Source organism: Mangifera indica, chromosome 9, assembly GCF_011075055.1.
Source record: "Mangifera indica cultivar Alphonso chromosome 9, CATAS_Mindica_2.1, whole genome shotgun sequence".
In the NCBI taxonomy this organism is placed as follows: domain Eukaryota; kingdom Viridiplantae; phylum Streptophyta; class Magnoliopsida; order Sapindales; family Anacardiaceae; genus Mangifera; species Mangifera indica.
In genome coordinates, this window is record NC_058145.1 from 352,488 (window position 1) to 380,151 (window position 27,664).

General features: G+C 34.0%; 5 protein-coding genes across 5 annotated transcripts; 2 read left to right on the forward strand and 3 right to left on the reverse strand.

The window, feature by feature from the left end:
* Nucleotides 1-219: 219 nt before the first annotated feature.
* LOC123225001 (DEAD-box ATP-dependent RNA helicase 10-like) lies at nucleotides 220-5,286 on the reverse strand. Its single transcript, XM_044648823.1, has 13 exons — nucleotides 5,010-5,286; nucleotides 4,767-4,908; nucleotides 4,591-4,660; nucleotides 3,892-3,954; nucleotides 3,537-3,611; nucleotides 2,895-3,014; nucleotides 2,289-2,330; nucleotides 2,076-2,150; nucleotides 1,291-1,437; nucleotides 1,062-1,199; nucleotides 854-965; nucleotides 684-772; nucleotides 220-522 (listed from the first exon to the last, which is right to left on the reverse strand). The coding sequence occupies exons 1-13, from the start codon at nucleotides 5,143-5,145 to the stop codon at nucleotides 409-411; spliced, it is 1,323 nt and encodes a 440-aa protein (XP_044504758.1). The 5' UTR covers nucleotides 5,146-5,286; the 3' UTR covers nucleotides 220-408.
* A 677-nt stretch (nucleotides 5,287-5,963) lies between these two features.
* On the forward strand, nucleotides 5,964-10,788 carry LOC123225039 (proteasome subunit alpha type-2-A). Its single transcript, XM_044648885.1, has 12 exons — nucleotides 5,964-6,109; nucleotides 6,244-6,302; nucleotides 6,387-6,463; nucleotides 6,587-6,651; nucleotides 7,019-7,065; nucleotides 7,768-7,843; nucleotides 8,112-8,179; nucleotides 8,485-8,554; nucleotides 8,861-8,946; nucleotides 9,388-9,450; nucleotides 10,268-10,333; nucleotides 10,547-10,788. Exons 2-12 carry the CDS (start codon nucleotides 6,262-6,264, stop codon nucleotides 10,593-10,595), a joined length of 708 nt encoding a protein of 235 aa, XP_044504820.1. The 5' UTR covers nucleotides 5,964-6,109; nucleotides 6,244-6,261; the 3' UTR covers nucleotides 10,596-10,788.
* A 464-nt stretch (nucleotides 10,789-11,252) lies between these two features.
* LOC123224723 (putative pentatricopeptide repeat-containing protein At3g23330) lies at nucleotides 11,253-17,521 on the reverse strand. The gene is given in 4 exon segments (XM_044648422.1): nucleotides 11,253-14,509; nucleotides 15,502-15,734; nucleotides 16,116-16,171; nucleotides 17,294-17,521. Coding segments are annotated over 4 exon segments (3,585 nt in total). The 5' UTR covers nucleotides 17,448-17,521; the 3' UTR covers nucleotides 11,253-11,367.
* Nucleotides 17,522-18,500: 979 nt separating this feature from the next.
* On the forward strand, nucleotides 18,501-21,677 carry LOC123225298 (putative Peroxidase 48). The gene is made up of 4 exons (XM_044649230.1): nucleotides 18,501-18,919; nucleotides 19,207-19,404; nucleotides 20,746-20,911; nucleotides 21,003-21,677. Exons 1-4 carry the CDS (start codon nucleotides 18,614-18,616, stop codon nucleotides 21,419-21,421), a joined length of 1,089 nt encoding a protein of 362 aa, XP_044505165.1. The 5' UTR covers nucleotides 18,501-18,613; the 3' UTR covers nucleotides 21,422-21,677.
* A 3,037-nt stretch (nucleotides 21,678-24,714) lies between these two features.
* LOC123225280 (transcription factor MYB63-like) lies at nucleotides 24,715-27,145 on the reverse strand. The gene is made up of 3 exons (XM_044649204.1): nucleotides 26,867-27,145; nucleotides 26,031-26,160; nucleotides 24,715-25,942 (listed from the first exon to the last, which is right to left on the reverse strand). The coding sequence occupies exons 1-3, from the start codon at nucleotides 27,003-27,005 to the stop codon at nucleotides 25,054-25,056; spliced, it is 1,158 nt and encodes a 385-aa protein (XP_044505139.1). The 5' UTR covers nucleotides 27,006-27,145; the 3' UTR covers nucleotides 24,715-25,053.
* Nucleotides 27,146-27,664: the final 519 nt, after the last annotated feature.

Sequence of the window (27,664 nt, forward strand, 5' to 3'; positions counted from 1 at the left end):
TCAACTCTTTCATGAAAACAAATTCAATCAATTCAAACTCAAACTTGGCTTGACTATTTGAACAATGAGCCAAACTCAAGCCATCTGGGATCAACTTTAGGAGTTGCAGAAAGAGAAGAATATGCTTCAATAAATAAAACCATAATACTGTGTTACATATAAATATGACAGATTGATTATAAAATATTAATTATTCAATGTCGAGAACCACTAGCTATATGAAAGAATAAAATGTCTATTGGAATAATGTAAAAACAAGAACCATAAGCTACAAAATTGCAATCATTCAAGAAAAAAACTAGAAGGATTTCTTCCCTCACAGAAACTATAGTGATAAGTTATTTTTTTAATTTTATACAAAATCTGGATCAAATTTCCAAGTATCACACATGCAAAGAAACCGTAATCTTATCTCCTCTTATTCTTGGACAGTTTCTTGTTGATTCCGAGAGTTCTTTCGACATCATCATCTTCATCTCCTCCACCCCTTCTTCTCTTCTTGCCTCCAGATTCTTTGATTGTCTACAGAGGATTGATTAAAGTGAATAACCACGACGTTAACTATGATATTGATACAGATATAACAAAACAAAAGTTGGACACATATAATGAACATTTTTACTTTGGTAAAAATCATTATCAATGCTCTTTTTGGGATAAGGCAAATGAAAACAGTTTAATACCATGATGGATAATCTTTTGGCTTCCATGACACGCTCCAACAATAGTAGGACTTCCTCTTCTTGAGCAGGAAACTCAGGTAACTTTTTGCCTGAAACAAGATAAAATGTTAAGAGTGTTGGAAACGCTCATTGATAACACTTCTGAGCAAAGGAAATAATGTAGAACCTACCAATAAGCTTCTCTATCTGTATATACCATTCCAACTCATACTGATTCACTAGTGAGATTGCAACACCAGATCGTCCTGCACGTGCAGTTCTTCCCACTCGATGGATGTAATCCTGAAGCAAATAAGAATATTCAGAACTAAAATCATCACACCTATATAAATATAATAACCCTCTACTTGTCACATTAGTGCATATAGGAAATCTGACCTTAGAGTTTGTTGGGATATCATAATTGATAACCATGTCAACAGAAGGAATATCAAGCCCTCTACTTGCCACATCAGTGCAAATAAGAATATTGCACTCTCCAGCCTTAAACTTATTCAAGGCACCAAGTCTTTTTGACTGTCACATTTGTTCAATTGACAAAGTAAGAAAAGTAGTAAGTAACAATAAAATAAAAGATGACAACAGAATTCACTAGGACTAAATATACCTGGCTCATCTGGCCACTAATTGGGATGGCTCTTTGACCGAGATTTCTGAGCATCAAAGCTAAAAAGCGAGTTGCATCACATGTTCGAGTGAAAACCATCGTTGAAGATCCTGGCATGTCAGTCAGGATATATACAAGATAGCAATCCTGCAAGTACAGGTAAATAAAAATAAATGCAAGTTAGATGTCATGCATCAGCAGCATAGGAAAGCATGCAATGAATAAGAGCAGATCCTGACTTCTGATTGATGAAAATATGGTTGCAAAGTTCACATAAAATTCTTAAAATATATGTTTGAATATGTTCAACAATATCATGAACTCTATTTTCTTATACAACTGCAGTGGTAAGCAAAAGTAAAGTTCAAAGCTTCTATGGTTTCCATATCTCAAATGCAAACCATTATAGACAAAAATATCACCCCTTGATAAATCTGAACCTCAAATACAGTAGTCCATAAGAAGTTTCTCCAAGGCAGAGCATGGCTTAAAGTAACAGAACTGAAATAACCTTGCACATTTTTAAAGAAAAATTCTCAAATCTTTTCAACAGTGAAATCTATTCAAAGAAAATTAGCATAAACATTGCACGCATTGGGGTTACAAAGATTGAAAAACTGTCTCATTAAAGCGCAGTTCAGTCAAATTTCATATTAAAAACCTTGAGAGGAATAAAGAAAACTTCAACTAGTTAATACTAGCAGTACTAGCATATAAAAGGTTCTACACTCAATTTTTGCCTTTCACACATTTTTAACAAGCATAGTGCAAAGAAGAGGACAAACCTTGTATTTAGCAGGAATAAAGCGGTACTGCTGCTTTAGTGTGTCAACAGTGGAATATTTAGATGATGCTTCAATCTGAATAAATTAAAGAAGAGACAGCTGTTAAATATCAATAAAAGAACTATTAAGGATGAATACACTTCAAGGAGTTTTCTTCTTTTTCAGGCAAAAGACATTATATGATATGATGTGCCAGCATATTATAATCATTACCTTTACAGGATTCTTCAAACAAGCTCTCTGGAGCTTTCTCACCTGCAAGTTTGATAGTACAAATTAATAAAACATGAGAGTTATAGCACTAACTACAACTTTGAACATGAGAGAAAAGATTTTTTTAATAGGTTTTCTGTTGATTAAAGATTTTTTAATAAAAATTACAAATTGGATCATCTTGATTTTAGGAACATTAAGCTCATTAAGAAAAGAAAAGATATAGACATTTATGTAGCCCAGTATGTTCTTGGGCTTTAACAAATGAAATATCGAAACATTGCTCCCTTACTTTCATTTTCCTCTATTGTTAATTAGAATTACCAATTGGATCATCTTGGTTTTTGGAACATTAATCTCATTAAGTAAAGAAAGGATAGACACTTATTAAACCTAGTATGTTCTTGGGATTTGACAAATGAATTGATCCCTTATTTCATTTCCTCTTTCATTCACTCTAACTGTTCTTTAAACCCTTTTTTACCCCAATTCTTGGTGCAATATTAGGTTTCAAAGTCAGTAATTAAACAAATCCAAATCGTAATTCAATCAAATCACAAATCACAATCAAATCAAACTAGGAATGAGAACTTAAAGTGTATGTACCTTCTTGGTCATTGTGGCGGAAAATAAGTATGTTCTCCTTGAGTGAGGAATTACATTCAAAATTTCATCAATTGATTTTTCAAATTCCTCATTTAGTAGCCTGTCTGCCTCATCTAGAACCTGCAACATGCACACAATAAACATCAGGCATAAGATAAGTCGTTATACTGAAAGCAAATGAAGTTTGGTCACATAGATGTAATACTTTAGACTTTTAGTCAGGTCAAAACCGCCTAAAATTGTGCATGCTCATTAAAAATTTGCATCTGACAGTTGTATGTAACCACAGCACATGGATATACATACAAATATTTGCACACCATACACACTGTCAGTCTTCTACTCCTCTGTTTCTAATGAAAACAGGAGTATATATTGTCTCATGTATTCTAACACAATCTAACCTTGGTAATTTCATCTTCAAATTATTTACATCAATAAAACCAAGAAAACGCCCAAAAGAAAAGTTATCCAGAGTGAGATAAGTTACTTTGATACTTAAGGACCGTACAAATGTAATCACTTTGCATTACTCTTTTTGAAAAGTTTTAAAGCCTCAAAGGAATTTTTACCAGTTCTAAACATAAACTCTTTGATAAGCAATATGGTCTACATATGCATACACACAGAAGAAAATCATACCAAATATTTCAATGTGGCCAGCGAAAAACCTTTGGTGTTTGTTAGATGATCCATAAGGCGTCCGGGTGTAGCAACCTACAAAAAGGAAGAAAAAATGGATTAAACTATTGCATCAATGAACTAAAGATAAAGTTCCATAAAAAATTTCACACTTTACTGAATTAAGCAAGGCCTGCCAAAAACATTTAGACTAACATACATAACCAATTTTGATACCAACATCTAACATATAAGAGCAGAAGCAAAAGATTCAAACAAAATCTAACCTCCTATATTGATGCCCTAGCACATCAGTTATGAGAATCTAAGAAATTATTAACAAAACAATAATTGTATGAGTGTAAGGAACACTCACAACAATGTGCGGCCGCTTTCCAAGGGCAAGGGTCTGTTGCATCATGTCTACCCCTCCAACAAGCTGCACAAAATTGTTTAAGGTCAGACAATAACAAAATCAATAGGTGCAAATACAGAAAAGAAAAATGCATGGAAAACAAGAGAATCCCTCTCCTAAAACACTGTAGGATCAAAATGTAAGTCACAGAACAAGTTCAATGCCACTTATAAAATTGAATCTATCAATATAGCACTATAATTCACAGTATAATCTCACAAAATGCTTCAAGCAGACGTTTAGTGAAGCTTGCCAAAATAAAAATGCAATTTTCCAATTAAAGATGAAAAATTAACACAGCATATAGATAGCCACAATGTTTCAAACCAAGATCTAGTGGGCACAAGATTATTTTTTTTATACCACATAGTGGTGGTGATCAGTATACAGAAACCACAAGGCTAAACCCACCAATATATGCAGCATGTTTACCAAGAAAGGGTAATAATATATGTACAAACATCTCTTACTAAATTATTAATACAAACTGATATAACAACATTTGATTGTGTGATTTTGAAGGGACAGAAAAAGTAAACAATCATATCACCTACTTACATGCAGCCACATTAATTTATAAAAGTAAATAAGATAATAAAATTTGTTTGTACATGTAGTTTTACACACCAGAGAACAAAAGAATGCATTCAGAAAACTTACCACTGCACATCTAAGGCTAATTCCAGATCCTAAAGCTTCAAACTGCTCAGCTATCTGAATTGCAAGCTCCCTGCGAATGATAGAAAGCGAATCACTTAACCTACGTTCACTAATGAATTAAAGTAGATACAAGGTCTCATTTTTCTCTTAGTCAAATTAACAATCAGGGTTCGAACCTTGTTGGAGAGAGCACACAAGCAAAAAACGCGGGAACTGTGCGTTGATTCTCAGCGATATCTAAAAGTGCTTGCAGTATGGGAAGCGCAAACGCTCCAGTTTTACCAGACCCAGTTTGCGCAAGCCCAATCAAATCTTTACCTGCAGTTTTATTATTATAAAATTAAAATTTACTAATTAGGGGAAAAATATAAATTTGGCTCAAAAGGGAGAATCTGGTGATAGACAAAAGCAAAGCGAACCTTCAAGAGCATGAGGTATAGCTTCAGCTTGAATCTTAGAAGGGTTTTTCCACCCTAAATTATCGCAGGCTTCGACCAGTTCATTGCGCAATCCTAATTCTTTAAAGCTCTTTACTTCCTCCGTCTCTTCTGCCATTTTAATCAATAAAGAAAGGAAATAAGCTTACGGACTTCTGATGAACTGCTCCTACTGCTGTGGCGGCGCGTGAATTAGAATCGCGTGTTCTTGAGCCTGCTCTCTGAGTTGCTCCTTACAATTAGGGCTTTAGAGGGATTTTGCCAAGGAGGGAAATAGTTCTTAAATACAGATGTTAGGGTCAGAAAAGAAAAAGTACTATAATACCCTTGAAAATTTGAAGTAACATGAATCTTTAAATATGTTATTTAAATACTTTGTATAAGATGAATGTTCAAATAAAGTGATATGTTATTATATGAGTAGATAGTTTTAAATTAAATTCACATAATGACCCATACGTATCCACAATTTTTATGTATTGGTAAATCATAAATCCCATAACATCAAACTTATTTTCAGGTTCACTGTCAAAATCAAGGTTATAATTTCATTTATCTATATGTATATTTATACATAAAGGTGAAGTTAAGTAAATCTAAACCTAAATAAAAATTAATTTGAGTTTGACTCGAATAGAAAATAATTATTGTAAAGATTGAATTTGATTTAAATCAGAATAACTTATTTGAAATTGAGAATGACTTATTTAACTAAAGAAGTAACATCGAGAAAAAAAAAGAATCGTTGACAAAATAATCTCCAATGCGATGACATCGATGAGGTGACACCGATGAGCTGAAATGCTTTTAACTCGAACTTCACTTATTTTTGTAGAATAGGGATCTAATCCTGGATCCCATCCACTAGTACACAAATGCAGGGTTATTGTTGTCTTTGCATGCTATTTTATGACTACTTTTAGAAGAATAACTGAAACTGCCTAATTTTGAACTAACCCAAAGCATAGGGCTATTTTTGAAAAAGCCCAAATTCTCAGTGTCCCCCTCTTCAAGAAACCTGAAAGTATACAAGCAGAAGAACAAAGCAAGCAAACCAAAACCTGCTTTCGATCTCGAAGAAGGTGAGATAACGAGTCCGGCTGAAAAGGCGGTCGTTTCAGTCCCTTGTTGACTTCATTTACTTGGAATAGCATTTAATCTTATGAAATTGTATCCAGAATGTACTGTTTTAATTTTTTTGTATGTTTATTTTCAGGTTTCTTTGATTTGAAACATGGGCGACAGTCAGTATTCGTTTTCTCTAACTACTTTCAGGTGGTCTGGCTTACATTTTAAAGTTTATAAATTTAGTGTAAAGCTGTTTAATTTACAATGATTTGCGATGCTGTGATTGTGTAGTCCTTCTGGGAAGCTTGTTCAGATTGAGCATGCCCTGACGGCTGTTGGATCCGGCCAAACATCTTTAGGAATCAAAGGTAAATTTTTTTTTATGTGTTGACTAAGAGATTGGAGTTTTAGTTATTGGTAATCGTAATCGGTGATTTTTGAATTTTTTTTACTGTTTTCAATGCTTTGGGCTGGTGGGTTTTTGGTTGCAGCTGCTAATGGAGTTGTCATTGCCACTGAGAAGAAACTACCTTCTATTTTGGTTGATGAAACCTCTGTGAGTATTTTTCAAAAATAATAATTATTCCGTATTCTGTTTTGGTATTATTGTGGTACTTTTGTGGCAATGGTACTGGGGTAGCCTTACATGCTAAAAAGGTAGCGGTTGGTAATTACAATTTTTTTATGTTTACTAAAATGATGTTTATGATTCATATTTTGTTACTACTCTCTGTTGAATGATGGTAATAAGATTTTACATGATACCATAATGGTGTTGTAAGTTGCCAAAATATATTTCTGGTTATGATACTGGAACGTATGTTACTGTAGCATTATACATCTTTCATTTATATATGAAGACATATAGGGTGTTTTTGGTTTATATCGTGTTCTCATTTTATATTGTTTTTTTTTAATTGCAGGTTCAAAAGATTCAGACCTTAACTCCTAACATTGGCGTTGTTTACAGGTGTTGTTTCTTCTGCATGTTTAGATGCGTAATAATTTCTAATGTTAACAATAGAATTGTGTTTGGTCATCTATTAAGAGTACTTTTTACTGATAGAACTATAGTTTCTTCATGTATTTTATTTCACTCTCAGTTTTCGTTGCAAAATAGTTTTATTATGGGATGATCTATAACTTAATTCATCCCTTTCATTGGTTATTTACATTCATTTTGAAATTATAACGGAAGATCGTGATTTTTTGTTTACCCTGGGGTATATGATTTATTTGATAATCTTGATTTGGCTGGGAAAAGCCTATTGCGTTTTAGTTTTTGGTTGTTGGGTTAATTAGCTCTGTAATTGGCTTTGGCATGAGAGGTAGGAGAGAGCGAGTGCTAATTTTTTATTGTTGGTAGTTACAGATGGTAAGTATATTCTTCATTGTGATTTAGTTTGATGTGTACTGTGAGAAACTTGGTTTAAACCATAGATTCCAGATTTGACTAAGATTTTGCTTTTTAATTGCTCTTTCTGCACAAATATGGCAGAACCCTTATTAATACAATTTTAATGGTTACCTGAAAGGACTTGAAGTCTTCATTTTTCGGATAACAAATTCGGCCTGTTATTGTTGTCCTCTGATATCATATAATCTGTTATTTTTTCCCCTTAGCCTTTTGAATTTGTCTTATTAATTTTTTGTTTTCATATTTCGTATATAGTGGCATGGGTCCAGATTTTCGAGTTCTAGTTCGAAAAAGTAGGAAGCAAGCGGAGCAATATCACCGATTATATAAAGTAACACTCAACTTCCTTTTTCTTTCCCCCATTGCTTTAGCACATCTTCCATTGGTCCTCCTTTTTCCTATTCACTTATCATTGCTCTTTTTAGGTTTGGATATGCATACATCTTCCATCTTTTGTAGTTATTATATTTTTCCCTGATCACTTGGCTAACATGCTAAGATCTCTCTTCAATCACTTCATAGAACCGCCCAGTCACTGAGTGTTGCTGTACTTGTTTATCACTCTGACTTGGATGTGTTCTGATGTTGGTTTTTCACAGGAGCCAATCCCTGTTACACAGCTTGTTAGGGAGACTGCTGCTGTTATGCAGGAGTTCACTCAATCAGGGTAACAAAAATTTCTTTATTACATGAGAATGTTTTCTTCAGCCAATCATTGTACTTCAAGAAAGCAGACATATGCATGTTGTAAACCTATTTGATGCTGATGCTTATCAGCTGGAATTCATTTCTCAAAGATAGAGAAAAACAAGATGATCTGGTTCTTTCAGTATATTGTTTGTGGGAGTGTGTATTGAAAGTAGTGGTGGCACACATTGGTTGATGACTTTGTGTATTGATTCTTCAGAGCTTTGACCACTAATATGACTATTTTTGTTTCTGAATACTGTTTTATTTGTTCCCTCCTACCAGTGGTGTTAGGCCTTTTGGAGTTTCATTGTTGGTTGCGGGATTCGATGACAAAGGTCCACAATTATATCAGGTAGTTTAGTTTCCCTGATCTGAAGCATGATCTGTCGCCCATGGAAGCTCCTTTATCACATTTATTATTTGTTCAGTACCTGCTGAAAATTATTGCTAAAAATTTTGCTATTAGTAGTGGTGGAGCATGTGATTGTTTGCTTCCTACTCAGAAAAAGTCTTGAGTGACTTAAGCTGGCATTTTATTTGAGATATGCACACTTAAAAGAATTTTTCTTTCAAGTTTCTCTATCCACCGTCTTTTTTCACCATAGGAATCTCTGATACAAGGCCCTTACAAGTTTTAAATTTGTCCATTTTGGTTTAGGTTGACCCATCAGGTTCATATTTCTCTTGGAAAGCTTCAGCCATGGGGAAAAATGTTTCTAATGCAAAGACATTTCTTGAGAAGAGGTGAGTGTAATTCTCAACACTGTTAGCTGGATTTCTCTAGTAGATCTTTCATTTGACCCATTTGTAAAATGATATGATGTTGTTCAATTAACAAATTATTATCTTGATTTTGGGGATTATGCAGCATGTTATCTTTTTCTCTGTGTATGTTTCTCTTTGGTGGTGAAATCCTATAATTCTGATGACCTCTATGCATAACTGTCTCTCTTTGAGAAATTTTGGAGGCACCGCTATTGGAACACTAATTTTCTTTTCCCCGTGATATAAGTTAGCATGCTTGATTACTTGTACCTCACTGAACTTCAAATTGCATTTTTGCATCTAAAATGGAAGGTAACTATAAAAAAAAAAAAGTATTATGCATCAAAATAGTTACAAAGTGAAATGATTCTAAGTGGATACTTGACATTGCTCCTAATTGTTTCTAGTACGTGGTTATAGGTATACAGAGGATATGGAACTTGATGATGCTGTTCACACAGCAATTTTGACATTGAAGGAAGGGTAGGCATCTAACTCTCTTGTTCTACATTATATGGAAAAACTTTCTTAGTAATAGGTATAAATGCCCACCAGATTAAATTCATCAGGAAATTTCTTGTGTCATGCTCGACTCAACATAAGCTTAATTATTTTGAGGGAGGATGATATACCTCTACCTGCAAATTAAACTCAACACAGCAGATAGCAATCCAAACACAGCTGAAAAATAAACCAGAAACAACGGAGTAGGAATTTGTTTGTTTTTGGTCCTGATAAATTTACTTCCACTGCTAAACCAGAACAACACCAAGAGATGAACTGAAATAGAAATATGGACAATTTCCGGCATTTCAAGGAGACAGGCCTCCCCACTACTACCCTATTGTTTTTCCAGAATATCCCCCCTTCTCTCTCCTTTCCTTCTTAAATCCTTCCTCTTTGACTGATTTTCCTCCTCCACTCTCCTGCTGCCACATGGCCTCTTTACCTTTTCCATCCATCTTTCCAAAAACTGATACACCCACTATCATTGATGCTTTGCCATGAGCATTTTTCCTTCTCCCCCCATACATCTTGAGAGGCCTATCAGAGGATTAGCTTAGATATTACCATTGAGGAAGTTAAGGGTGTATTGTCTTGATACTGATGTTTCTAAGTAATTGGAAGGTTGGCTCAACTATAACATATTGCTTAAAAAGATGAGCATCTGCAAAAAAAAAGAAAAGGGTTTTGTTATTTTGTGGTTCACATGTTTGTGCAATACAAAAATTTAAGAATGTGGGTTGCTTTTTCCTCTTCAATGTTTAAAACTGCTCTCATTTTCCTGCATGTGTTACAGGTTTGAAGGCCAAATTTCTGGCAAAAACATTGAGATTGGCATAATTGGTGCGGACAAGAAATTCAGGCAAGTTTCCTTTTTCATTTTTCCTGTATAATTGATTGCTTGTTTAGTGGTATACTTCATTTTTTCAAACTTATTTTTAACTTGTTTATTCTGGCTCATTGTATGTTTTCAGTTTATTTTCCTGGTTTGAACGAAGCATTTCTTCAAACTCACAAACCCATTAGTCTGCAAATACTTTCACCTGATCTTTTCACTGTGCCGGTCTTTTTGCAGAGTACTTACGCCAGCTGAAATTGATGATTACTTGGCCGAAGTGGAGTAAGTTGCATTTCATGTATCGAAGAAAGTGGCATTATTGCTCTATGATCTTTCAATAGTTAGATTTTGTGAGAGATTGAATCTGGTTGACCAAAGTGCTGAGCAAGCACAAACTATAAATTTCAGTGACTGATAATGGAACTGTTTGTAATCAGAATGACAATGTACTGGGCTAAAAGCATTTCAAATTTTTTTTTTTTTTTTTTTTTTGTCTTTTGCACTGAAAACTAATTTCTAGGGGTGGTATTGATCTAAGTTGGCTCAAGTTCGGCTTGATGTTAAGCTCAAACGAGACTGAGCCTCAACCTAAGTTTGGGTCAAACTAACTTGATTTTGTTGAGTTTTCATAAAGTCGCCAATAAATTTATCTTTTTTAACAACTTTTTATTAACAAGGGTGGCAAATCCCTCTTTTTCGTCTTCTTCTTAGACAATTCCTCTTTCATTCCGTTATTCTTTCTCTCTAGGGGCTCATTTGATGATTCATTGTCAATTTAAGTTGAACTTTTCTGTTTGAAGCCCAGCACAAACTGGTCCTTGTTTGAATTCGGTTTAAATCCACCTGTACTAATTTCTCTTTTCTAGTTATATTATGGATTGAACTTGTCAAATACTTCAAAATCTCTTGACTTACCTATGATAATGTGATTGACTAGTGGTTCTTAGATTCAAAACATTTTAAAGTTTCATTCCTTGTGAGAACGAATTTGACAATAATTACTAGTTTTTAAAATACTAGTCTACATATAGTTGCTACAAAGAAAAAATTTAGCCTCATCACCAAAAATCAGAACAAGAACACTCACCACCACTAAAATGGTGAAACCTGTAAGGGTCTCTCAATATAATTCTTCTCCTTGTGATCTTACAAATAAACTTGTAAACAGAATGGCAATCACCACAGATCCTAAGGTTCTTGAAAATCCTAATAGTTGAACCTTCAGGAGTATTCGACAAGGCAAATGCAAGGGCAAGTCTCTCACTGTGGTTCCAAAGATTGTGCTCCTTTTGCTCTTCATCCATATCTTGCAATGACTGCGCTGTGTCAGGAAAATACCCTGCTTCTTTAATCATTCTCCTAAGCTCTTCCAACTTCGCATATATCTGTCTAGCCTGTGAATGTGACTGGTCTCCCATCCCAAATGAACTCACTCCATCTTTCAACTTAACCCAACTGCAAGCAGGCTTCTTTTTTATCTTATTCGATACCATTTGGCTCCTGACATTCTCTACATCCTCCCATCTCCCCGTCGTTGCACAGACATTTGAATAAAGAACATAATTCGAATCATCTGACGGATCCAACTCGAAAAGATGTTTTGCAGCCTTCCTTGCAAGCTCCAGATTGCCATGGATTTTACATGAAGCTAGCAAGCTCCGCCACACCAGGTCATTAGGTGGGACTGGCAGTTCATTGATGAAAGTTTCTGCCTCTGTAAGCCTTCCTGATCTTCCAAGCAGATCAATAATGCATACACAATGCTCTATACCTGCCGGAACACTGAATTTTCTAGTCATTGCAGTGTAGTATTCAAGACCTTCCTCCACTAGACCCCCATGACTACATGCAGAGAGAAGAGAGACAAAAGTAACATGGTCAGGTTTCACATGTTTCAGCATTTCATGAAAAGTTTCTCTAGCTTTCTGGAAAAATCCATGTCTGGCAAAAGCTGATATCAATATGTTCCATGATAACCGACACCGATTTACTGGTTCAGGAACTATTCTTAAGACATCATCCATTTCACCACACTTGCCATACATATCCATAGCAGCATTTGTAATGAAAGGATCTAAGTCAAATCCGAGTTTCATTGCTAAACTATGAAGTTGTTGACCTTCCTCTAATGTGGCCAGTTTTGCAGTAGCAGCAAGGCCTTCGGAGAGACTGAACTGATCTAATTCTACTCCAGTGTGTCTCATCTTCACAATAAGTTTTAAAATTTCCTCCCCATGGCCATGATGAGCGTTTGCAGCAATCATGGCATTCCATGAGACTGCATTCTTATTTGATAATCCATCAAAGATGTAGTTACTTGAACTGAGATCCCCACACTTGGCATACATTGTGATGAAGGAATTCTGAACATATTTATTTGATTCAAATCCCATTAGAACTACATGTCCATGGATTGGCATACCATGCTTTAGTAGATCCTGAGGTGTCAAACAAGCACCGAGAACATTTGCAAATGTAATGTAGTTCATAGGTGTCCCTTCTTCTTTCATTAATATATAAGCTTCCACTGCTGCATTTGAGTCTTCAGTTTCAGCATAACCACCAATGAGTGCATTCCAAGTCACTGTGTCGCACTGGGGCATCATCTGGAATACCCATTTGGCCTCTACCATCTTACCAGACTTTGCATACATGCTGACTAATGCATTGCCAACGACCAAATTGTCATGTAGGCCCATAAGAGTTACCAGAGCATGCACAATCTTGCCATGAACAGCCAACTGAGGATCCGAGCAAGCGGCCAATGCACTTGTAAAAGTCACATAGCTGTGCATTTTTTGCTTCTGGAGCATATTAGAGAAAACTTCCAAGGCATGTAAGCACTTCCCATCCTGAACATAGCAAGCAATCAAGGAATTCCATGAGATCAAATCCCTCTCTGGCATTTCTTGAAATACAAACTCTGCATCTTGAGATCTTCCAGCCTCAGAATACATGGCGAGCAGGGTGTTGCATACACAAATATTTGAATCCAGACCCAACTTAACTACTAGACCATGAATTCCCCTGCCCCACTTCAAATTATCCGCAGAACCACAGATAGATAACAAACTTGACAGTGTAGTAGAATTTACTTCCTCATGAATATAACGCATCGAATAAAAACATCGCAGTGCTTTCTCACAAAGACTACCGTGTACAAATACAGAAATCATTGAATTCCATGATATCGTGTCCCGTTTATGCATGCTCTCAAAGATATGGCAAGCCTCTTTTACATTCCCTAAATTACCAAACATGGAAATAAGAGAGTTTGGCACAGAAAGAGTATTCTCTAATCCAAACTTTATAACATCACCAAGAACTTGATAACCCAACAAATCATTTTCTATCAATCCACAAGAAGTAATCACCGTGGACAACGTGTTCTCATTGCAGCTGACACCTTCACATTTCATGTGCCTATATATACTCACAACTTCCATCACATTCCCACATCCCAGATATGCAGCCATCAATGAAGTCCAAGAAACTACGTTCCTATTTGGCATTTCCTCAAAGACTCTCCTAGCTTCAGCAACAAGCCTATATGCTCCATAAAAGTGCAAAAGTGAAGTACCCACAAAAACATCACACGATAAACCAACTTTGACACTCAAGCAATGCACCTGAACTCCTTCACAAACCATTATCCCTGACCTATCACAAGCCGTTGCCAAACTAGCAACAAAAACCCCATTTGGATTAACACCAAAACTCAACATTTCCCTCAACAAACTGAACGATTCTTCATAAAACCTCAATCTAACAAGCCCTGAAATCAAGTTATTCCAAGAAGCATCGTTTCTCTCGCTCATTTTATCGAACACGTAACGAGCAAAGGCCATACAACCAAACTTTGAGTACATATTTATTAAAGTATTGTTATAAAACACGCCAAGATTGGCCAAACCCTGGATGCAAAGCGCATGCAAGGCTTTGCCAGTGGGTTCTTTAGTGATTTGAGAAAAACCCTTTTGATAGAAGCATGATATTTCGGGGTTCGGGTGGTCTGAGAGGGAAATAAAGGCAGGGCTTGAGTGTGATTCTTGTTCCTTTGTCAGGCATGATGAGAGAGTTGCTGTTGAAATAGCTCGTGGGTTCAAGAGGGTTTGAATTTGGCGGGAAGCAAGGCATACCGGTGAGCTTCTGAGTTTGAAAGCTGAGAGTTTATTATAAGACCTGGCCAGCTTTAGTTTTCTGTTATGGCTACCTCAAATATCGGCACCTTGTAAATCTGTTACGTTAAAATTATATCATGTTATCTTCCCTTTTGCATGGTGTTTCCTTTTTATTTTAATTCCTGTAAATCTTCACACCCCAAATTTCGGAAGTTATAAGCAGGGTTTACTAAGGAAGTCTGAGAAGGACATAAAGTTGAGAAGTCGAGTTTAAGGTTTATGGAAAAGGCGATGTGGAATGACTACTTTTGTTCTTCAACAAAAAATCATTTTGTTACAATAGATTTGAAAAAAATACTGGATAGGTTTCCGGGTTGATTTTGGATCCTTAGAAGGTTGGAACCAAAACCAAGACTGTTATAACCGATTTCAAAAAAGAAAGAAGAAAATTGAAACATTAGTTACTCAAAAGTTTTGATTAGGGTTTATGAAAAAAATCGAAATGGAATTACTTTTTCTAGTCTTTTATATGTTATAACAAAACATCGTCGTTTTGTTCTGACAAATTTGAAAAATGCTAAGCACTCTATATCAGGTTTTGGATTTGGTTCTTGAGTCAATTCGGCCCACTGACAAGTCCATTTACTGCCGATCCCGAGTAGGAAACAGAATGTCAGGTACCCAAAGGACCTCAACCATTATATTCAAGTATTAATATTTGAACCATATTATAATTTATACATTAATAACCTCTGCTACATGATGCAAGGATTTACCAGGAGTAAAGCATCTCTCACCAGGGTGACAGATCTGACAACCAAATTAAGACAGAGCTACACAAGTGGAAAATAAGAAACAAAACAGGGATCTGAGCACTGCTCATCGTAGAATTAATTTGAAGAGGAACTCATTTGAAGATTGTAATCTCTGCAAAAATTATCTCAAGAGAAAACCATGAAACTGAAAAACACAAACTCTATATCATTCATTCCAAAAGAACACTGCAAATCAGTATATACAAAAAGAAAGTACTAAATCAAGCTAGGAAAATATGCAGTCATTCTTCTATACTTTTACTTGAATTTCCAGTTATGCGCTGATCGAGGTGCACTTGAAATGCCTTCATAGTATCGTGAATCAAGCTTCTTCTTGTTCCAGTCCTTGACAAAGTCTGAGAAATACTTGCGTGCCGTGTCAGTTGAAAGATCAGAAAAGAACAATTTCTTTTCTTCTTTTAACCAGGTAGCAAACTCATTATTTTTAGAGTAGTAATCCTCATTGGTCAGCTCTTGGATTTCATGTTTCTGAAGAAAAAAAATTGGACCATAAATATCAAGAAATTAGGATACAGAGCAAAGATTAAATTAAATTCATATCAACCCAACGCATATGCCTATCCCTTCTGCTCGATCAAAATGGAAAATTATTAAAAACTCACCATATCAATTAAGCTTTCAACAAAACTAATTCACTATGTTTGCTCCAAAATCAATTTAAGTTTTTCAGTTTTCAATCACAAGTACAAGAAGAAGAAGGTTCTGCCACAGAAAAGCCAGATTGCAGGACTTAAAATATTTGGAAATTATTTCTGTTTTAAGCCTTGGATTTTTTCACATAAACCTTATACGATTCATTACAAAGTATAACAATATAATCACTCAAGATTGCAGAATAATAGAACTTACAGAATGGTCATTGCCTTTGCGATGTTTATCTCTGTGCTTATCCCTTGACTTCTTTTCTGAGACAAAGTGTCATGTCAATACATCATAACCATATAGAAAGTTTCTACTAAAAGCACCAAAAAATAATACTGATACTTCAGGAAATGTACTGTATTAAACAAATAGATGCTTTACACAGGAGCATTAAACTCATCACTCATAGAATCGATCCATAATAAGACAGTAACCAATACAATGAGTTACCTCAATATCTATCATAAAGTCCACTTGCTTGTAAAGTAACATCATCATTTGTTTCACAGATCATTTAAGCAGATAATTCATCCCACTTTTTTAATGAAAGGAAGTAATTTATGCATCTTTTCAGTTTCGGACTATAAAATTTACAGTTTTACATATTATTTTGAAACCAATTACTGACTTTTTACATTCAAGTGCATAATCATAAATATCTCAATCGTCCAACCTCCCCAACACAAATTTAAAACTTTGTGGAAATATTACTCAACATTTGCATCTAGTGGTGGATTCAAGCAGCTAGCTCAAGCTCAACTCGTTAAAGCTGGTGATGAGTTCACCAGAGAATCTGCCAGAAAAAACAAGGGTCGCCACAGATAAAGAAGAAGAAGAATTGCCAGAGAAGATGAAAAACCGTCAAAGAAGATGAAAAGTTGGTCAAGAAAATGAATCTACTGACGACTTTCCAATGACTCGGTCGAGTCAAGCTGGGGCTACCCTGCTCAAGCTTGACTCATTTAAGTTGAACACTGAACCAAGCACAAGCTGGGTCTGATCCACCACTATTAAGCATCCAAGATCTACACCTTGACACCATGTTTAATAATCACTAGACCCTGAAGATCAAACAAGAAGCTAAAGCCCAAGAACGGTATTTAAGCTCTAACAAACAAGCCAATAACAATAGATATGAAATCAAACCCACTAAACACAAGGAACAGCTAGTGGCTTGAGAACCAAATTACACTACTGAAACACATACTGAATCAAGAGTAATATAACCAAATAAAGAAACAGAAACCGAACTCCAGTTCGAATTTGATCTTAATTCTTAATCTGGAGAAAGCATTGAACAAAGTATCAAATGTTGATAAAAAGAGAGACCTAAACAGTAATAAAATAATTTAAGCTGCAATTTTGAAAACAAATAAAAATAATACCTTTATCAGAACGACCTTTATGAGATTTCTTCTCCTTTCCCTTTTCTCTTTTATCGCTTCGATGTTTCTTGCTTCTTCTTTCATCTTCAGATTCAGAAGAGGGGCTTCTCTTCCTGCTCTTCTTCTTCTCCTTCGACTTTCCTTCGCCTCCCATTTTTTATCTGACGATGGAAGGCAAATGTTGCTGGGAGAGCCCTATTAGCTGATAAAATTCTGTGCAACGACTTGTCGTTTTTTCCGATTTAATATATACGACAGTTCTCTTTAAAGAATTTTCTTTTTAGGACAAATTTGACCCCAAGATTGGATAAAAATTACACTGTCATACCCAGCGTTAATAAAAATCCCATTATGAATAAATTTATATTACGTGTCCTTCTAATGAATACTAAGTTAGGAATCAATTTGGATTGGGATTTAATCTATGGGGTCCATGTGGGTCTTGGCTTATCTAACATCGTGGGATTAATAATAATAGGTTAAATAAATATTAAAATAATATTCAATTAAATAAAATTATAATATGTTAGTATGTAATATATATTTTTTACTAAATTATAAATTTTAAAACAATACATAACTAAATAGAATTTTAACTTGTAAAAATCTCAATAATTACAAAATTTTATTAAAAAACAATGTACAAATCTTTTGTACATAAAATGTTTATTATAATTAAATAATTTTAAATTAAAAATAAAAATAAATAATTAAATTATTTGATCATATATAACACATCGATTTATTTATATTTATTAGTAACAAATTATATATATAAAAGATATTATTGATTCTGGGATAAAAATATTTTGAAATATCGAATCATTATTTTTTTAATTAAAGTGATTGAGTATTTTATTAATGAAACTCGACTTTTAAATTTTATTGTTAGAAGAACAAAATTTTTAAATTTTTTATTACAAAAATTAAACTTTTATTATTTTTTATTAAAGAAATCCAATTAATTACCTTTAATTATGATTATTCAAAATCTTTAATGATGAATTTAAAATTTTGGTTTATTATACAAAATAAATTAATAATTAGATTCTTTTAATAATAAAATATAAATGTTTAATTTGTTTAATTAAAAAAATATATATCACTATATAATGCATTTATCTATACTACCTTGTAGGCCCCACTTATTTATAAACTTTCAGTTTTACCCCTAATACGGTTAATTCCTAACAATCTTTTCCCGCTCTGTCTGAGAGCTCTTCAGAAAACTCTCGAACTCTTTGCCACCTACAGCTTCACCTTCTTCTCTTTCTCTCAGGAAATCCAAAGAACTCATTCAACAAACTAAGAACCTAAAATATGCTCAATTTAGTGAACAAATGGGTGCTTTTGGTTCTGTTAATCTCGTTTCTTTTCTCTCTGAGAACCCCGAGAAAAGGTACCCAAAGAGAGGAGATCGAAACGCACCCAGTCTTTTCAGTCTTTCTGCAAACTCAAGAAGGCAATTCTTTGGGGCCAAATCCTGGCCTAGAGTATGACCATTACAGAGACTCGTGTCCTGAAGCTGAGAAAATTGTGAGGTCAATAATGTCCAGGCTTTATGCTAAGCAGAAAGATGTCCCTGCCGCTCTCTTGCGCCTCTTTTTCCACGACTGTTTCATCAGGGTATATTGATGCTTTTTGTTGCTTCTTTTCTTGATTCTTGCTTCTCTTTTACCTTCTCTCAAATGGGTTTTGTCAATTTCTTTTACTTCTTTTGCTTCTTTTGCTCTTGTGTGTTTGTTCATAAGGTAATTCTGTTGGTGATTTTGCTTCTTCTTAGCTCTAATTTGATTGAATTAGGTTTGTTCTTATGCCTTGGATTGTGATTGGTTCATTATACACTTTGTAGCTTGCTAAGGTCTTAGATATGAGAATTGTTTTTAATTTTGAGGGGGTTTTTCTTGAACCAGGGTTGTGATGCTTCATTGTTCTTGGATGACAGCCATGGCAATATGAACTATTCCATAGAGAGGCGGGCTGTTCCCCATAGCACCCTGAAGGGTTTTGATAAAATTGATCTGATTAAGGCAGAGCTTGAAAAGGCTTGTCCTGGGGTGGTTTCTTGCGCTGACACACTAGCACTTGCCACCAGAGATGGCATTCTTCTGGTATGCTTCAATCCTCATCTTAGCTCTTTCTGATGTTGTCTCGATTCGTATATGGAAGATCATTTAAATTCGTAAGATATTGTCCACTTTAACTTTCATTAGTCTCACGGTTTTGTCTTAAAAAAACGTCTCGCAAGGGAGAAGGAAACAATGGGCGTGTATATTAACCTAAACCTTCAACTTCTATGTTATGTTAGATTTTTGGCATTTAACAGTTTTGCTGGTAGAATTGAGTGAAATATATTAAAACTTTGAGAGGCTTTTGAGCACGGAACCAACCTTATTATGGCTAGCTATAGAACACGTTAATTGGGCCAGGCCAAATGGGGGTTCGGCCCGAAGTATGAATTTAAAACTCAATCCGATAAAACCCAGTTCGATATTATAGCGTGTTGAATCTAACCCATGAGCCTTTCGGATCGAGTCATAAACTTTAATATTAAATCTATAGATCAACTTGGCCCAATCTATTACTTTTTAAAAAAATAAAAATTAAAAAAATTAAACGACAGAATGGCAGAGTAGAAACCCTTCTACTTACCACAAAAGCAAAAGCCTTAAAATTTTTTTTAAAAATTAATTAATTTATTTTCTCCATATAAATCAATTCAACTCTTCATCAATTTCAAATTTTTTCAATTTCAATTCTTTCATTATATTCTCAATCTTATTTTCTCTCATCAACTCTCTTTTGAAAATTATCTAAATTCATAAATAATAATTTTTTATATTTATAATTTTATTTTCATTTCAATTTTATTATTATAAAATATTACAAATTGATTCAATATTAAAATAATTTAAAGATTTGGATGTTAAAAATGAGTAGATAAATGATATAGTATATATGTTTTATTTATGTTTGTAATTTATATAATATGTAAATCAATTTATTTGTGCTATATTATAAACTTATAATATTTTTTATCATGCAACTAAAATATTCTTTCATCACAAATGGGGAATTATAAATAAAATGTTCCAGATATTGTTCTTGATTTTAATAATTAAAAAATAATTTATATTTAAAAATTTTAATTAAAATTTTTAAAAAAATTATTTAAATTGACCAGCCCATTTAAAACCCGGCTTATTTATATGTAGGGTGGGGTTTTGAACTTCCAAAAATATATAGGATCGGCCTGGCTGAAAACTCATTAGTGTATAGGCCTGGGACCCGGCCCAGCCCAGCCCATTGTCATCTCTAACTAGCTATGTGTTTTGAAGCTTTAATTTGTTTTTTCAGAGTCAGAAGTATATTTTTGTGAATGATCAGATGAGTTAATTTTCTTTCTTATATTTCAGCACCCTGATGTGTTCATTTGTATCTAATTATCACAGCAAGGTGGCCCATACTATCCAGTGTTTACAGGCAGGAGAGACAGTAGTGAATCATACTTTCAGGAAGCTACGGCCGAGATTCCAAAACCTGACGGCAATCTTTCCGAGACACTTCATTTGTTCTCTCTCAGAGGCTTCAATGAAAGAGAAACAGTCAGTCTTTTAGGTACACAGAGACTTTAACCTTTCTAATTTATCTCCTGTCTTAAATTTCATTGCTTGAATTAGAATTTTTACATTGCTGTTGCAATCTGAAGGCTCTCACAACATTGGAAAAATAAGCTGTCACTTCATTCAAGACCGCCTCTACAACTTTACAGGGACAGGCCAACCGGACCCAACTATTGCTGCTGATTTTCTGAATGAACTGAGACTGCATTGCCCGGCCAACAACAACAGCAGCAGAGTTAACGATTCTGCGATTTCATCCGGATCAGATTTCGACACACACTATTTTCGGAGCTTGCTGAGAGGGAGAGGACTACTCTTTGTTGATCAGCAATTGATGGCTGATGAGAAAACTGCAAGCCTGGTAAAGGCTTATGCATCAGGCGATGGAACAGTCTTCAGAATGGACTTTGCCAGGGCCATGGTTAAGATGTCAAACCTTGGTGTTCTGTCAGGATCTCAAGGTCAGGTCAGGATTAACTGTTCCTTGCCTGCTGAAAATTCCTGATGGTTTCAGAACCCCAACCACTATAAACTCTTAAGAAAAATCTCTTTTCATTCTTTCATTAGCTGAATATTTTATGTGTTAGTTCAGCTTTATGTTGAACCAGACAGGTTCATTTGCACACAAATATAAGCAGGATTTGCCATTAATCTCCGTTTGTTGGCTTTAATGCTTGATTCTGGAAGTTAGAATTGTAATGAAATTTCCCAGGGAGAAATTCTCACCATGACTCATTTAATAAATTTTCCTAGACAAACAATACAAACCTGCATACTTTAAGAGGCAAAATTACTTCTAGGGTTGAATTCGAGTTAAGTCGAGCCTCAACATTGGTTGGCTCTAGCTTGGATCAAAACGGTTAATTCAAGCTCATTTAAGTTATTTAAATATGTTGTTAAAAGGTTATTGGTAAGATAATTAGTATTGTTAATAGAATAAATAGTATCATTAACAAGATAAATAGTATTATCAGAGAGGAATCTGAATCAAACTTAAATTGAATTATTGAATTAAAGCTTCAACTTGAATCGAGAGAACACCATGTCAAGCCAACTTTTGCTAGCTCAGCTTGGATCTAGCTCTAATTACTTCAAAACGTGGAAAACAAGAACCAAATGAGCTGCTTTCAAGCTGATCCTGTTAGCTTTTGTAATTGATATCTCTATTTATCTAATCTTAGATCTAGCAGAGATGGAATGGACAATGTGAAGAGATTAAAGATTCTGGTGATAATGAGGCAATAAAAGTTAGTGATTACAGTATTATTCAACTTTAAAATATGGATAACCTATCGATAAAATTATCAAATACGAATATAGTCAAATGATGTTATACAACACTTTTAGATAAATTTTACATTGATAAAATACATAAAATATGTTAAGTATATATGAACATTTCACATTATTTTGGAACGATAAGAGAATATTTATTAAACAACTCATAAGTTCTTAAGCTATCAAAACTTATTTTAAGTTATAAACCCAAAAATAAAACCGTAATAGATTATGTTTCAAATACTCAATTATATTGTAACATATGCAAATCAATAATATTTTATGTAGCAATGATTAATACAAACATAAACACAAAGACTAATATATTATTATATAATTAATTAATTTTAAATTAATAATAAAATAATATTAAATTACTTGATAATTTGTTGTTATTCTTATTTCGTACTTATATCAATTTTCGGGGCATATAATATTATTTTGCAAATAAACCTAATTGGGAACAAATGCTTGTGGCCAAAATTGGATGTGATGTGGCTTTCCCACAAGCACATAATAGGACAATAATTTTGTAAAAGCCCAATAGCTACCTTTCATTCATTTCACTCGCTTGAACCACTTTTTCTTGCTCTTGGCCAAATCAAGGGTTGGTAAAAATCAATTTTGGAAATATATATATATATATATATATATATATATATATTCTATCTTAGCTTGATTTTCTGCCACAAAACTTCAAAGTGTAGGGACCCGAAAAAGTAATTTATAAGAAATAAAATTTAATTGTTGTTAGTGGAGAATTTCACCAACCCACTAGATGATTGATTAGTCCTAATTTCAATACGTAATATTTTGTTTTTACCTCAATTTTGGAAAAACAAAACAAGTCATTTCCCACTTAAAAAAAAAAAAAAGGCAAATATGTCTAATTTTTAAATTTGAATTGGACACTCATAAAGATAAATGTTTGGTAAGTAAGGTGTACAATCTAAATGATAGATGATGTCAATATAATATAATTGAAATTTTAAAACAAATTTAATTATATAATATCAACATGACATTATGATGATATGTTTAGATTAATCTAACGATTCAATGTGATTCATTTAGTTTAATCCTAAATTAATCTAATTTAATAACTAAAATAAGTTTTAATAATGATCTAAATTAAATTTAATACTATTTTCTAATCGAATTAACGTATCTAGTTCAGATTTGGAAACACAAATTAGGAATACCAACTACAATGTGGACAAGTGAAAAGGGGTTTTGATTTTGACCTATCTTATTCAACTTATTACTAAGCTTGATGAGTTGTCTTTCATTAGATGGAAAAATTAAGAGAATTGTGACAATTGTCAAAGAGATAATTAAATGATTTCTCATTGATTGTTACACTTTTCCATAATTTCTTAGGTTTTTTTCCTATTTGGGGTTATTTTTTCTGGCTTTGGGGCCTTGAGAGGGATGGTTGAATATGCTAACTAGTGTCCATAAATCTTAAATTCATTGCTGAATGTATGGTTATGATTATTTAGACAATTCTTTGAACCAATTGTGCATGTTATTGACTAAGTTTAGATTCTCTTTAATTTGAATTGTAATACTAACATCAATTCTTCAATCATTAATTTGCTTAACCATGTTTCAACATCCTTCAACCAATACAAAGCATTGTTTTAAAATCCGAATTGGTTTGGTCGATCTGACAAGGAATTGGTTCCCATCCAATCCATTGAATGGTTAGAACCCATATTAGTAAATTCCATAATTGTGGGTAAGTTTAACATAAATAATGTCATTTAAGATATATGAACTAAACACAATGGTAATTTTTTGAACTGTTTTGAGAATCATATTGGACATAAACTCAGGGTAAGTTCGATCAAAGCTTGCCCCAAAAATCAACTTTTAGCTTTCGAATTAAGATAAACCATGGTTAAACTATTAGAATCAGTTTGTTTTGCAGTTTGATGTTAATATGACATAAGTTTTTATTTAACCTATCTTTTATATGGAAAATAAAAAATATTGTTATTAGTGAGATTTCATAAAACCTTATCACTTGATATAATATACGTGTCATCAGACCAAATTCATTTTTATGTTAATATAATTTAGATTTTATATTTAATAATTAACCATTAATTTAACCAGTTTGTCCACCGGTTGAACCAAACTAATATTTTTGCTGAGAAAACACCTATTTTGGGTATGAAAACATTGCTTCTTCACATACCCTTTTGTCAAAACCATGAAACGGATATTGAAATCCTGAGGAGCATTGGAGTTTAATTCACAGAAAAATGAAAACAAAAAAATGTTACCAATTTGAAACATATGACCCAAAAATAAGAAAGGGGGAAAATGACAAGCCACTTGAGTTGCACCAAACACAAACTCATGTTTTAGGCAAATTTCAACCACAATCTTCCTCTAGGTTGAGTAAACATAAGGATCACGCATAAGAGTTTTTCAACTCCTGTTAATGGCAGCAATCACCTGAACCAGATATTATTTTTTATGGCATGGAAACCAAGTCATATTGATTACATATCTTATAAAATTCATCTATATAATAAATTCCCATTTCATATTCAACCCTAACTCTCACATTTTCAAGGTGAAGAGACCCAAAAGTATCATACATCAAGAGAAAAAGCCTCACCAACCCACTCAGAAATCTTTGAATTTTAAGCAGTTTGAATGTTGAACAGTTTGCTTGACGCCTATGAATTACACCGTATTTTAAAATACATGTAAGATGAAGGCCTAATATGTTAGAAAAGAAGAAAGAAAAAAGCACTTTCTAATGCGCATATGGAGGCAGTCAATTTTGACAAGCTGATCTAATCTAAGAACTTTTACTGACTTGTAACACTGTATAATAGTTATTCAGATAAGTGAACTGTGTGGTGAGGAAAGCCATCGTTGAAAGTAACTTATGGCAGGGTCAACTTCTGGTTTCAGCAGTATCTCATAAGTTTCCGGGATTAGAGGCTGAACTGCAGCTTCATTCTTTGCTGCATTTTCTTGGTTTTGATCCTCTGTAATTTCCAAACCCAGCTCGGATTCTAAGTAACGAAGCCACTCCCTGTGATCGACTTCATCGATGTTATGTGCATCCTGGGGGCTTGAGGTTTGCCTTGCCTCCACTTGATCTCCTAATTGAGGTTCTTCATTAGATTGGAATGACTCTAAGCTATATAACATGTTCCAAAAATCTAAATCTGACTCCAATGGAATTTCAAGCAGATTTTCTGAAATGTCTGGTTTATTCACCTCTTCTAATGTGTTTATATTATACTCATACGGTTCACTGAACTCGAACAGTAATGAATCAGTCATGTCATTGTCATTAGGCCTTGCAGCATCAACTTGGCTAGAATTTGAGAAACTGGAGTTAAGGGAAGAGCAAGAAGAAGTTGACACTTCTTTTTGCTTCTCCTTGGTGGAGTTGTTTTGTGTTAATTCTTCTGTTTCTAAATTTTGCTGTGCTTTCTCCAGTGCTGTCATGTTATAGCCTGCTTTGCGAGGTCTCTTCACCTCGCGCCCTTCATCCCATTGATTCTTATCAAGATCACTATCTGCACTTCTTTTGCCTTCAGGCCACTTAAGTGTGCTAAATGAATAGGAGGAACATGAACTCAAGGATGATAATTCCTTTGATTCCCGGTCCGTACTAGCATCTTTTGACGCCGATTTTTTCTTCAAATGCGTGTTCCACACATTTTTAATCTCATTATCTGTTCTTCCTGGCAAATGAGATGCAATTTTCGACCACCTGGAAAATCAATTTGCTACATGTTGTCAGGCCAAGGCGATTCACTGAAAGCAAAATTAGTTAACACAGGTTTCTGCAGCACGCTTACTTATTCCCCAGAGTCTGATGTAACTTCATTATTGTCTCCTCTTCCTCTGCAGAGAAATTTCCTCTTTTCACATCAGGCCTCAGGTAATTAATCCATCGCAGACGGCAACTTTTACCGCAACGTAACAATCCTATGAAAACAAAGATAACCAATGAGAACCGAATCTATCTTTGTCCAAGCACAAAAAATAAACCCATTCTGCAGTCCTTGTCATTGAAGTCCACATTGTCTACCTTTATTGTTTTATACATGATTTTAGTGCCTAATTGCTTTGAAAAATTGCCTTAAACTCAATCATTTGCACACAATTTTCTTCTCCAACTTGAACACCATTCTAGTTTGAATGGGATGAAGATAAAGCTCTGTATATAAGCCAGAAGAACAAGGCTCGTGGCATTGCAATGTGGTTTTAGTCATTGGTCATAAAAAAAATTGGCAATCTTTTAATTTTTTCACTTACAAAAAATGGTATATACAGTGTACTGCAGTTAAATTTTCCACATAAAGAGAGGATTTTTTTAACAGACCATTAATGCTGCAGATTCTGGTGATTTTCTTTCTTTTCTTGCTGTGACATTTAACATAACATATCACAGTGACATTAATGGTGAAAACCTGTCAGGATGTGCATTAGACAAACTAACCCAGATTTCAAAATCAGATTTTTAGGTAAAAAGTTTGAGACTTTTGTCCTCTTGGTGATGTTTGGTGAGCTTCTGCATACAGTGAACAAGGAATGGAACAGTAATAACAAATAAACCAAACATGAAAATGAAACCCAGATGGGTTGAAATGCGAAAAAGGAAAAAAAATGGAAGTTATTGAAATTAACTAACCAGCTTGTTTAGGGAGAGCCCTCCAGTTATCATGGCCATGTTCCTGAATAAAAGTGATGAGTCTCAAGTCCTCAGCAGGGCTCCATGGTCCTCTCTTAACTTGACTCTTATCACAACAGGGTGATCTTCCTTTCCCCATTATGAAGATGAAGATGATTCAAAAGTTGTTTACTCTCAACTCAAGGAAGCTAGAAATTTAACAAGTAATATTGGACTTACCCCACAGCACACTCTGGCTTTCTCTATATATAGAGAGAAACCGAGAGGGATAGAAAAACCAAAATGTAATAGTGTTAGGCAGATTTTTTTGTTTTCATACCCAGATCCGTCTGTATTTATTAGATAGATAAATCTAAAACATATAATATATAAAAAAATATTAGACTTATATATATATATTTCACATTACTTAAAAACAATAAACAAGACTGATTAAATGGTATATAAACTTTTAAACTATAAAGTAATGTAACATTTTAAGTAAATATCACACCGATAAATCACAAAAAATTGCCAACGACTAAATATGTATGGACATTTTATAGCCCTTGTTTATGCAGTCAAACTTTACAAATGGGTTATGACTTTCTAGACTCAAAAATTTTAAAAAAAAAACAAGAAAAACGTAATGGAATATGTGTATGTAAAATGATGTGTGCTGTACAAGTCAATGGAGTTTGGATTTCTACTCTTGTATTCGTATGCATATATAAGTTTTTATGATGTCAGAATAGTGATACTCATCATCTCATAATTTTATGACATCATAATCATATATTATAATTTTCTGAAACATTA